Source organism: Stenella coeruleoalba (assembly GCF_951394435.1).
Source record: "Stenella coeruleoalba genome assembly, chromosome: 2".
In the NCBI taxonomy this organism is placed as follows: domain Eukaryota; kingdom Metazoa; phylum Chordata; class Mammalia; order Artiodactyla; family Delphinidae; genus Stenella; species Stenella coeruleoalba.
In genome coordinates this window covers 78,453,044-78,465,881 of record NC_137147.1, presented here as the reverse complement: position 1 = coordinate 78,465,881, position 12,838 = coordinate 78,453,044, and the positions used below count along the sequence as shown (strand labels likewise).

The 12,838-nt window shown below is 34.5% G+C and overlaps 1 protein-coding gene across 7 annotated transcripts in view; it reads left to right on the top strand.

Annotated features, from left to right (window-relative positions):
• DPH6 (diphthamine biosynthesis 6) overlaps positions 1-12,838 on the top strand; it is a 443,212-nt gene that overhangs the window by 295,902 nt on the left and 134,472 nt on the right. The window contains exons 13-14 of one of the 7 annotated variants that reach the window (XM_079914296.1): positions 1,538-1,592; positions 6,539-7,886. The exons of 5 other annotated variants lie outside the window; for them this stretch is intronic. In XM_079914296.1, coding sequence (XP_079770422.1) covers positions 1,538-1,553 — 16 coding nt within the window. In that variant the 3' untranslated portion in view covers positions 1,554-1,592; positions 6,539-7,886. Of the gene's footprint in view, positions 1-1,537; positions 1,593-6,538; positions 7,887-12,838 lie in introns of those variants that run through there. One more of the 7 variants, XM_079914297.1, reaches the window with a different exon arrangement.

The following is a 12,838-nucleotide window of genomic DNA, read 5'->3' as shown; positions in this document are numbered from 1 at the left end:
TGGGTCTCCTTCAGAGTAGGGTGATATATTTTTATTGTATCCCCAACCAACACTTAGTACCTGGCACATACAGGCATTCAGTAAAAATTTACTGAATAAATAAATGAATGACCACAATTAGCTTTATGCTACATATAAATGTAAACCTTGATAGAATAATAATTTGCTGTGCTTTAAGTACTCATTAAATCAAACTTTTCACTAGTATTAAATTATTAATACTTTCTCAGACTATTATAAGAAGCAGTAAATTCATCCATATGGGTAAACCAACAGCATTGACTATGAAGACAGAGTGAGAGCCCAAGTCAAAGGAAAAAGTTACTACCATAATTCTTGAGTAATTAAGCTACCAAGTATATACAGAAAACAAATCCATATACTATCAAAACATGTGCTTTGGGGTGGGATAGGGAGGGTGGGAGGGAGGGAGATGCAAAAGGGAAGTGATATGGGAACATGTGTATATGTATGACTGGTTCACTTTGTTATAAAGCAGAAACTAACACACCCTTGTAATGCAATTATACTCCAATAAAGATATTAAAAAAAACAAACATGTGCTTTGTCTGTGGTATCATATTAAATAACAGTTGCTATTTATATATTGTGTACTTCTTATACATTAGTTATTGTCCTCTCAAGGACCATGTAATGTAGATATCATAATTGTCATTTTACAGATAGGAAAACTGGTTTCACAGGGTAACTTAACCAAAGGCACATAACCCAGGTCTTGCTTGCTCCAAAGCCCAAGTTCTATCTACCACACTAAAGTTTGCATCCTTCTTTAGAACTTTGGACAACCTATTTCACATTATTCAAAAACTTTACTAAATGTTGTATAGAAATGTTTCATATCCATTGTTAGGTTGGGGTGGGTTGGGGACTGTGGGGGAGATAATCAGAGTCAAAGATGAGAAAAATTACAGTGGAAATGGAAGGTAATATGACTTAGTAGTTAAGACTGCATGGGCTTTGACATCATACAGCGCTACACTTGAGTCCCAGGTCTGCCTTGTACTACCTGCATGACCTTGAGTGAGTGACTTGACCTCCAAGTTTCAGTGCACTAATCTCTAAAAGAGATATAACAACAGTAACTGCCAATTAATTTGTGAAGATCAAATGAGATTATGCAGATAAAATGCTTAGCACGGTTTTTACTTAAAACAGTTCTTACTGTTCTATTTCTTTTAGTTATATAAAAGACAGGCAAATAAAGCAGATGTTTTATTGCTTTTTCCTCATTTAATGATGTGTTATTGGAGGCTCTATAGTTAAGCAGAGAAAGAAGAAACAAGGTGAATTCACCATACTGAAGTATGTTGACTTGTGCGTTGTCTACTAATTAATAAGCATTTATTGAATACCTGCTGTGCTAGATGTTGGGGATAATATACCTGATTCTACAGAACTCATTTTCACTCAAATTTAAGTAGAAATGCAACACTGATTTATACTCTTACTTAAGAGAAAATTTCAAAATTTTAAAATAAAATTCAGCCATTAATATCAGGTTAATCTCTTGTTATAGGATATCTTTGGAATGACCACAGTTTGCATTTAATATTTGGTATGTAATCTTAAAGGTATGAAATTTTTAGATTTTACTATTTTTAGCATGCTTAGCTCAGTCCTTTACTGTATCCTATTAGTTATTCTAAACTTTTTTCTCATCAACCATTTCTTATTCTATAATAACAAATATGGTTGCTTGTCTAGTTGTTACCTATTTTCTCTATGCTTATCTAAAATAAAGCATGACAGTATGGATTGCCTTTTTTCTTAACCTTTTGGTTTATTTTAAACTAAGACATTGCATACGTTGTTTGGAAAAAGAAGGATATTCCTTATTCTTTTTTTCGGTTTTTACAGTGTTTCCCATGACTTTCAGTATATGTTCTTGGCTAAACCCCTTCCTTATCATTCATTGTGTTGCTTCTGAAATGGATTCTTTCAGCAAGTATTTATTGAACACTCACTATGTGCTGGGTTCTATGCTGCTGCTCTCATGGAACTTGCATGCTAATAGAGAGGAGACAAAAAATAAACAGGATAAGGGAGGTTGAGAATGGAGATAATGATGTAGGGGAGAAGGAAGTTACAATTAAATAAGGTCGTCACGGATGGGCTCATTGAGAAGTGTCTTTTGAGCAGAGACCTGAAGGAAGTGAAGGATTTAGCCAAGCATGTTAGTGGAATATGGCACTTCAGGCAGAAGAAACAGCCAGTGGAAATGTGATAAAGCAGAAGTGCTCAAGGTTTGAGGCTTGTTTGAGAAATAGCAAGGAGACTAATGTGGCTAAAGCAAAGTGAAGTTACAAGCGAATGATAGGCAATAGAGGTAAGAGGAGAGGGTCAGATTTTGCTGGGCCTTACAAGCAGGGAGGCGGGGTAGGGGGGAGATTTGGGTTTCACTCTGAGTACTGTGGGGAACGAAGAGGGTTTCGAGCAGAAGACTGACCTGATGTGATTTACATGTTAAGAGTGTCACTTAGGCACTGGCTTGAGCATAGGTCCTACCAAGAGTAGAAGCCTGTGGACCAGTTAAGAAGTTATTTCATTAATCCACATGAAAAATGATAGTGACTTGGATCAAGAAAGTAACATTGAACTTAGTGAGAAGTGGCTGGATTCTGGATATATTTTGAAGGTACAACTGACAGGATTTCTTGGCAGATAGAAAGTGAGGGGTAAAAACACAAAAAGAAAGAAAGGATTCAAGGACGATTCCAAGGTTTGGGGCCTGAGCAACAGAAGAACTTAAAAAGGGTGAAAATCCTACACACACTGTGCTCCTAATGATTCTATATGTCAACTTTATTTATAAAACAATTTTAACTTCTGTTTTACCCTCTGATATGTAGAAAGTAGAAATCCAGCCAACTCAAAAGTTCTAACAGCACTTTGAATGCTCTTGGTAAATCTGAAGTAGCACAGATTTAGTGTAAATCGGTACACTAGCTGTCACTTCTGAGGACATCACCACCTCTAGTATTTACTGGACAACGTAACATCAACATGAGGATACTTGGAACACACAGAAGACCTAGATGACATGGCCCCTGTCTTCTTTAAGTTTATTGTCTGTCTTACCATCTTGGTAAACAGAATTCCAACTCTCTGCCTGGGTGTGGATCATAGGCACAGGGCCTGGATGTAGGGGTAGGTGCTTTCAGTTGGTCTCTGTGTGGTGTAAAGGGTGGTCCAGGTGAGAAGTTCCAGGTAAGATGGCTTTAGGGAAGTGGGAACCACTAAGTCCCAAATCAAGGGGTCAGGCTAACCCTGAAAACCAATCAGCAAGAAAAGACCTGCCCCAGGACACCGTGTATATTTGTCCAGTTACCTCAGAAGGCATTCTATCTCTTTTTTTCTAAGTATTTAGGAAAAGCCTTGCTGTAGCCTTCAAACACTAACAGCAAGTTTACTGGGAGGTGGGGGAAAGGTGAATACCTAGAAAGAGAAATATGAATAGATGTCAATAAGCATAACTGTGTGGTATCACAAAATTCATATCTACAGTGAATTGTCTTTATTATGCTTCCTCCTTTTTTATTTTATGGACTTACTTTACTGTCACTTTAGGCAACAACTATTAACAGCATCTCTTTTGATAATTTCAAATTTGTTGGTATCTTTTTCCTAACATTTAGTTGAATGCAAATAAAACCTTTGAAACGCAAACAATTAATCATTTCTCGGGTCTCCAAGAAGGTTTGGGACATGGCAAACCTTGAATCAGTCTTGGAAAGAATCATCTAATTCCAGCAGAGTATAGGAATCCCAAGTCTGTCTGATCCTCAGACAGATAAGGACTAGCTGGACATGAAATACAAACTGTGGCCAACTTTAATTTTCCCAAATCAGATTTTCATGAAACATTTTCATTTCTTTGAGTGAGACAAATGAATTTTTCTAATATTTTATAATCCACTGTTAAAATTCAAGTAAAAACAAGTCTACAGTCAAATATAAATTACTTTGTTATGTTTAATTTTAGATAATCCTCTTCTCCTTTCTTTGGCATTAGAACAAATTGCAATTACTGAAGCCCAAAGATTATAAAGCACTATTTAAGCATTCATGTTTGATATCAAGATTAAAGGAGAATACAAAGACTAGCATTAGAGGATAAAGTTTCTGAGACCAGATGGGGCAAGTTTAAAAAGGTTTTAGGGAGAAAATACAATAATCAATTTTAGAAGGAAAGGAGGGGAGATAACATATTTTAGCAGTAACTTAGGCTTTTAGTGCAAAGGATATTATTTGATTTTTGTAATTGAATATAATAAAACACTTTGCCCTTTAACATAAAATCATTTTTCCCATATGTATATGAGTACACTTCTCTGAGACTAAGCAAACTGTTTGTAAAACAGGAATTGAATTGAAGAGGATCATATTCTTTTAAATAACTTTCCTCAGCCCTTTCATCAGAGAGGATGAGTCAGCCTAGGGCACTCAGCACCAGGACAGACCCTACCTGCTTGTATTTCTTTTGCTGCAGAGCACAGGCCGATAATCCTGATTAAACATTTAGACGTCTCACTCCTCCATCTACTCAAGTTGACCTCTAACAGAATTCTGGCTGTTTTTCTCTCCATTTGTGAAGAGAATTTTCATTTTAAACTCTTCCAATTTAACAGAGGGAAAAGGTTAAAGTCAACCTACACCCCCCATTCAAAAAAAAAAAAAAAAATCATCCACAGTTTCCCACTGAATTGGAGCCAAAATCTCTGCCAATTTTGCTCTCATATCTCCAAGTTGTACCCTGACCCTTCATATGACCAGTGGGGCTTGTTACAAAAGCTCTCTCTGGACGCCTTTCTAAAAGTGCTATCTTCGTCCATATTTCAAAACACTCACAGATATTTTATCATTAATTAGTATTCATATTATGTCTCAAACAATCTGTTCACGAATAGGGGAAGTGAACTAGTTGAACAGCTCTTCTGTTTTTCTAGTGATTAACATGGATGATGTATGTAGTGCCGAAGACCTTTTAAGGCAGGAAGCAGTCAAATGTTGGGTCGGTAACTCTTGGAACATTTAGAAGCTTACCTGTTTTGGAGGCTGGACCTCTCCAGAGAAACCAGACTTGGCAAACGGAATGGGGAGACACAGGCCCCTTTAAAAATAGACCCATGCCTCTTTGATTCACAGCATCCTGGATTTGCTTTTCATCATGTTAACATGCCACTTGGGAGCTGGCTGGACTCCCTTGTTCAGTGACATATATTTCATAGTGTTTTTTTTTTTTTAAACCCATTTGTTCTTTCAACCACAACATGCTTTGCATTTCTCTTTCAAATTTGAGGGTGTATATATAGATTGATCAAAACAATATTTTTAACATTCCAAACAATTTAGAAAGCTGGTGGATGGGTGTCAGTTAATCTATTATGTTCATCTTTTCCTCCTCCCCCTCTTCAGCTGCTAATCTTAGAACTTGTGTGCCAAATTGTGTAAGATATTCTTCCAATAGCTACATGTGTGACTCTTTTGTGAGCTCAACAGACAGTTATGAGGACAGATTTGGAGTTGCATATGGGACTGTCACATGGTTTGATTGCCTTGTCTTCCAGGCACTGAGATTTCTTTTCACTGAGCTTTAATATTGAGGAATTTTTTGTTATGATAAAAGTTCAGCAAAGTCTCTATTAAATTATTTATACACCTCAAGAATGGAGAAGAAAAAAAAGTTTTTACTCACCACCACTCTGTATTTGGCATCTATATATACTTAACAGTTCCTATGTTTACTTTTTACAGTAGTGAAAAAAATTCGCAGAATTTTTATGAAAATCAGAGCGTTAAGAGCCTTTATTATCCTCCTTGCTCTTTTGGAGCAAGATCTAGTAGATGTCTCGACAGAAAAGAAGGCAGATGCTTTGTAAAATGGTCTTATATAATTCATGTCCAATTATAGAGGATGATTTGTAGGAAAATGTGATCTATCAACTGTTAGGAGGCAAAAATCCTATGTCTTTAGTCTCTGAAATGGTAAGGTGCAGATAACTTTATACACACATATTGAACACCCTCTTTCAGGACCCAAACACCACAGCCCTTCATCCCACTGAACCATAGTGCCACCCTCGAGGGACACACAGCCTTACAACAAGGTCTTCTTATCTTATTTCAAATACTTTTCAAGAATGAACAATGTCCTAGTGATATCTGCATCCAGTGAATGAAGACATATAATATTATAAAAGCATTAATCACATATACTTGTATTAATTTCACCCTGTAAAACAAATACAATGGTTAATTATTCAGAGCTGCCCCTTTATTTGCTTCAGTCTTAATTCAGAAATATTGATGATGGCTACCATATATTGATTTGCCTCTGTGAGACTAAACTCTATAAAGATGTTTTACATATATTACTCCTAATCCTCAGAATAGCACACCAAAGTAGGTGTTATTATTATCTCCTTCTTCCCAGTTAAATTAGAACTCAGAAACAGCTTGAATGAGGATAGAAGTGTATTTTCTTGTTTCACACCTTAATTTCCTTTTCCTATTTTAGGTTAGAGAAGTCATGTACCCTGCTGGGCACACTGCACTAGTACCTAGCACAATGAAACTTGTGAGTGGCAGAATACAAACAGAAGCTCCCATGTCCTTGAGCCACACCCTGAAAATTCTGGAAGCTCTGCATAGAGGCACTGGACTTCCCCACATTCTCATGGCTCACTGTTAACGTAACGAGCAGCAAGTTCATTGCAACCGCTCTGGATACCTGGCAGAAGAACTTAAGGACACATAAAGAGGTACCTAGAGTACCTATTTTATTTCTAGTCTACAGAAGAGCAATTTATGAAGAGGTTTCCTCCAGGAAATATCAAGCCTTTCTCAGTGTATTTCATAAGGGTTTTACTAAATCCGGCATAATAAGGTTTGATTGAGCTGTTATGTTCTGCCTCGTAAGTGGCAGGGCACAACTGAGAAAGAAAATTGCTTAATAGAAAGTTATAGTCATCACTAACTTTATCCTAATTCTCCAAAGCAGTAAGTTAAGAGTTCTATAAGAGCAGCTTAGAGCTCTTAGAAAATGCTGAAAAATACTCTGTGTAGAAACATTTCTGCCCATATGTCACACTGTACTTTCTGGGGATGGGCAATTATTTTTCTGATATTTTGCTCACTTAGGGTAAGTTTTATCTTGTGTCTCCAAGGACGTTTTAAAAGGGCCTTATCTATCCATTCTTCTAAAATATTTAACAGGCATTCTATTTTTCAGCATGAGATCTGTTCTCTGGTTTGGGGTTGTAACTCCTAGTTATCCCACAGACATCAAAAGCCATTTCTGAAATGTATTGAATTTAGATCAAAGCATTATTCATACAATTGTGTCATCAGAAAGTAATGGGCTGTTTAAATGAAAAATTGATTAAGCTGATGACTGGAATTTATTCTAGGAAGAACTTACAAGAATCTGTTCTTTCTTAACGTTAAAAGTTATATTGGCAATGCAATCATTATTTGCAGGTGACATTATCTACCTAGTAAATGCATGAGACATGAGAACCAGTAAAACTAGTAAGAGTTTTAGTAAGTTTAGAGTTTAGTAAGATTGCTAGGTATGAAGAGAATTCTAAAAATCTTTTACTTTCTAAATATCAGCAATTACCAATTTAAAAAGATAATGGGAGAAAAAGACACAATGTACAGTAGCATCAAAACCTATAAGAAATTTCAGGACCTCGATAAAGAAAACCATAAATCTTTACGGCAAGATGAAGCTTTAAAAAATTGGAAAGGTATATCATATTTATGAATGGAAATGATTTAAAGATACATGTTTTTTTATATTTTTATTTTAAAAATAAATTTAATTTCATTAAAATCAAGTCTCATAGGGAATGTATTTAACATAATGATTCTGAAATAGATATAGAGAAATAAAGCAGGCAAAAATAGACTGGAAATTTTTACCAAAAGAAGAAACTGAAAGAGAACGAGGAGTACAGAGGAAGAGCAAGAATTAGAAAACCTTACACTGCCAGATATTAAAGTATAATGTAAGGATCCAATTAACATCATGTAGCATTGGTACAGTAACATAATAATCAGTGTCTCAAACTGGAAATTTGTCTTAAAATTATGTGCCTTCATATTTGTAGAGGTGGGAGTGTTTCTTTAGCTCCAGCAGGAACACAGAGGTCATGTCATGTTGCCTGTTGCTGATTTGGCAAAGCTTGGTTTGGCGATGCCTCATTTTCCCTGAATGAGCCTGCTTATTGCTGCCTCTACTAACAAGGTGGAGTTTTGCTAGCCGTCCCCACGAGCTGCCTCTTACTTTGGTTATGACTTGGAGTTTCTCCAAATCCAGTAGGGTCTAAGGCTTGCCTATCTGAGAGCCTTTCCTCTCCCCATGACTCATGGGCTCTGTAGAATTCTTATGAACGTTGCTTTCTTTGTGCTTTATTTAATTTTTACTGTGGCTGACGTATGTGAATTTGAGCTATTGCACAGATTCCCTCCCCTCTCCACTCTCAGTGGCTTCATTTGGTATTCAATGCCAGTTAAAAATAAGACAATATAAACTTCTATATTATTTAAGCTAAACTTAAGTTTTGATATAGAGTGAACACATTTATTAATAACGTATTTCTTCTTACATATCCACAGATGTGGGTTCCAATTTGAAAAGAGTTTCACTAAGGAAAGTTTGTAGAATATTTTCAGTGTGGCTAAGGGGCAAAATAAATACTGGTCATCTTTATAGATTTTGAAAAATAAAGTAATTTCTAGGCAAGCCAACCATACCCACCTTACAACTAAATGTAATGCAAATTACCATATCAAACAGAAAATTTGAGTGTTCCAGTTAGTGGTATTTAGTTTCCTGCTTATTAATGTCAATTTAGGTGCTGCTTAGAATAATTTGCTACAGAATCATTGTATGTCATTATTTTGCCGTTGAAAGAGATTACATTTTTAGCTAAGAAGGAAATGAGTTTGGGAAAGATCATTTTGCCAAGTTGAAATTTATGGCCAGGACTGTAAGGTATGAGGAATATATCTAGTTTTGCTTTAACAATGACTTGCTATCAGAAGTTAAGTGATCATTTTATAATTTTCTATAAAGTGAAAGAAAGGTGTTTTTAATTTAATTACCCATGCCTGAAAGGATATTTGAGTATATTCTTATTGGAATAATTAGTAATTTGAACATATCATAATAAGCTATTATATTCTTTCCAGAAATTTTTTGGTTCTTTGGTTTTCTTTGAAGGTGCTAGGAGAGTATACAGACTGACATAATATTATTCAACATACTGATACTTCTTAAGATCATAATGTTGGTTGTTAAAACTTTACTAAATTGACTTGACAGTTTCAAATTAAGTATCATCTTGTGTTTTTCCTTTCTACATATCTTTTTAATGACAGTGTCATATAATATGATGGTTTTATGCGTGGTTTTGGTATCTCATTCATCAGAGTAATCAATGGGGAAAGGAGCCATGTGGGTTGTAGTCCATTTGTATTGGATAGCACAGATGGCATTATTGATAGATGGAAATATTCCAAATATTTATTGTATAATGATATCACAAGGACTCTGACTTCTGAATTTTAATGCCTTAATTTCTACAGTAACTGGCAAAGTAAGTAATTAATTCAGTTACCACATATCCATTTAATGATATCAATGTGTGAATTGTAGCATTAATTACCTTTCAGTTAATACTGTACTTTATATGATGGGTATTTCTTTTTCTAAGCCTTTGTGTTTACTTATCTAATTTCTGACCAAGCTATCAGTTTGGTCTTGAGGATTTTAAAGTTAAAAACAATATTTGGAGCAGACAGTATGTAAAGATAGGATGCAGAAGTGAACAAAGTGCAGATTCAGTAATGGTTCTCTCCCAATATCACCTCTGTCGTGTGGGAGGCCAAAGGAAAAAGGTACCCTTAAAGAATCTTTACATTTGCCTCTTGCATAAGTTTTTACCCTCAATAGATTTCTTAAAATTATGTTCTAATATAACCATAGACAAAAGGACATAATGATATAATTCAGGATCTACTTATATTTTATTACCTCAATTTGAAATTGAGTTATTCCAGGAAGGGTTACTGCTGGATGGTTAATACACCATCCTCTCAAATGTTTGACACCATTCCAGAATCACATTTGCACTACTAGAAATAAATGAAAGCCAGTGAAAAAAAGGTCTTCACTTTTTACTTTTGTATTTTATATTTTTGTATTCTTTAAATACATACTGAATGCATATAGTCATGCCTTACTTTTGCAATTGCTAAGTTAAAAATGGTAGTTTGAGTCATTCTAAAACTTCTGTTGCCATTGTTTTATTTTTAAAATACTATCAACCCCTAGTATTGAAGACCTACTATGTATTTAAACACTGCTGGGAGCTCTCTGATATTACCTCCAGGTTACTTACTATTTTACTTAGGAAGTAATATAAATTCCTTGAGTAGTGACCTTCTTTCCAAACTAAAAATTAGGACACATTGTCCAACAGTGTTTTGTTTGTTCAATTTGTTACTGTGAGAAAAAGTACAAAGGTGCCAAAATAAATGAAATAAATAAATAAATAAATTTTTAAAAGAACTAAAGATTATTTACATTTGTTATAAATTTATCAAGTTACCTCCAATACTGACTGACACCACTAAATTCCCAGTATCTAGCTCACTGCCTTGCACATGTCAAATTCAACGTTTGTTGATTGCATAGTGATAAACAAGGTAGGATAGTTTACATCCATAAAGATGATTGGAAATAGAGTTTAATTATATGCTTTCAAAATGATAGTGTGATCCCACAAACGGAATAGAAGCTTTATACTAAATTTTGATAAGATCAATCTTTTTAAAAAGTTCTTATAGAAATAGACAATGTAATTATATTGGAAGAGTAAGTTGACCAAGCTTTATTTAGTCAAAATATCTAATAGTGTACAGTGGGTCAAGAGGACAAAACAACTTAGACCTATCCAGAGACATCCCATTCAAACAGACTGGCTATGTATGATTTAGGGCAAAACTTCTTGCATTCTTACTGCCCTGGCAAGTACAAATGGACCAAATACACCCTGATGATCCCAGATTTCTCCAACGCTCTAGGACAATTTCAGAAGCATTGATGAAAATGGCATAGATAATATTCTGATAGAAATCTCAGGACCGATAATAAACCAAGAAAAAGGCTAGCACTAACTGAAGTGATATGGAATTTTAAATATTCTACATATATTTACTGTTCCTTTTTAAAAAAGTCAAAGTCTAAGTAAAATAAAATGCATGAATATTTTGTTGTCACTAAAGCCTTCTATTTCCTTTATTTATGGAATAAAATATATGAGTGCTTTCCAGTAAAATGTGGGAATAATTTTTAATCTGAACTTTGGATCATATTTGCAGCCTTGAAACTTCGCTGATCTTTTTCACTTTTCTCATTATCAGTGTTTGTTTCTCTCCCTCTCTCCTTTCTCCCTTTCTACTCTTTTAGGCACTGAGAGACAGAATTAAAAACTGACAGGCAAATCAGCTATTACTTTGAATCTCCAAACAGGAAAACTTCCTCTCAGGCAACACTGCAAAATATAGTCATATTGTTATGTGATTATTGTTATTCTAGGAAGATTTTATTTTTCTCTTCTTATTTTAAATTTTATATATTTGGAGAAATTTTGTTATGTCTTTCCATTGATGGAAAGTCTAATTACATTTATAGTGAATGAATGACTCTCTTCACTGTATTTTGCTACAGATTTTTCTCATAAAAGTTCTTATCCAGACTTCTGGGTATGACCCATCCTCCCCCACCCCCACCCCCAAAAAGTAAAACATGAAGACTAAACCTCAGAATTTAATTTGTGTTCCTGTAATTTCATATGACCCCAAGTTATTTAGAGACAAACAAATGATATTACAATTATGTTTTAAATAAGCAAGGCCTGTGTGGAAGCAAATTTTTTTAATAATGTTTTAAGAGCACCAGAATATTTATCCAACTAATCTTCTTTAAAGATGTAATGCTCTTACAGAGGAAATAAAATAAAGGTGCTCAACAATAAATTTCTAAATTTAGTCCTGAGCATTCAAACTTTGATTTAATCAAATTTATCAGAAAAAAAAATTTTTCCAGGCAACCCACTTAATTTCTGAAGACAGTTACTATTGAGTAACTGATCACGCTAGTGAATAAAGAAATAAATGTTGGCATACTAAGGCAATATATAAGCTGAAGTTCTTGAACAAAAGCAGCCTGTCAACTACAGTACGTTTAAGTACAGGAACGATTGATGTTTGCCAAATGTCAAATCAGAGAGAAGAAAAATGTTTTCAAGCTTAGGAGATTACCAACAATGAAAGGGAAAATAAATAAAAATTTAGATGTACAATATTGTTTTACCTTGTCAGGGAAATGTTAATTGAAATCAGGCCTCCTTTTTGAAAAACATAATGTAAAATTTCCACCAAAAGACTACTCAGGAGTCTGACAATTAATGCAAAAGTAGAATTTTAAAAGATACAAAATGATGGCTGACATTGACAAAAAGTGTGCTGTTAGATTATCAAAAAGCTATGCACTAGATTTCATTGTCAGTGATCTCCTACAGATTAATTAATGTAATCGGTTATGTTTTAAAAGAAAACTAGGAGTTCTGAAAAATATCGACATGAACCATGTGAGACTTCATCATGAATTCAATAGTTAAAATACACAGGTTTCTGTTTATTTCTTCTGCGTTATCAGGTTTATGACATTTATTTGGTAGCTAGATATTGTTTTGAATGTGCAATGATTTACTAAAAGACAGCTCGCTTATGATCCATGTTAAGA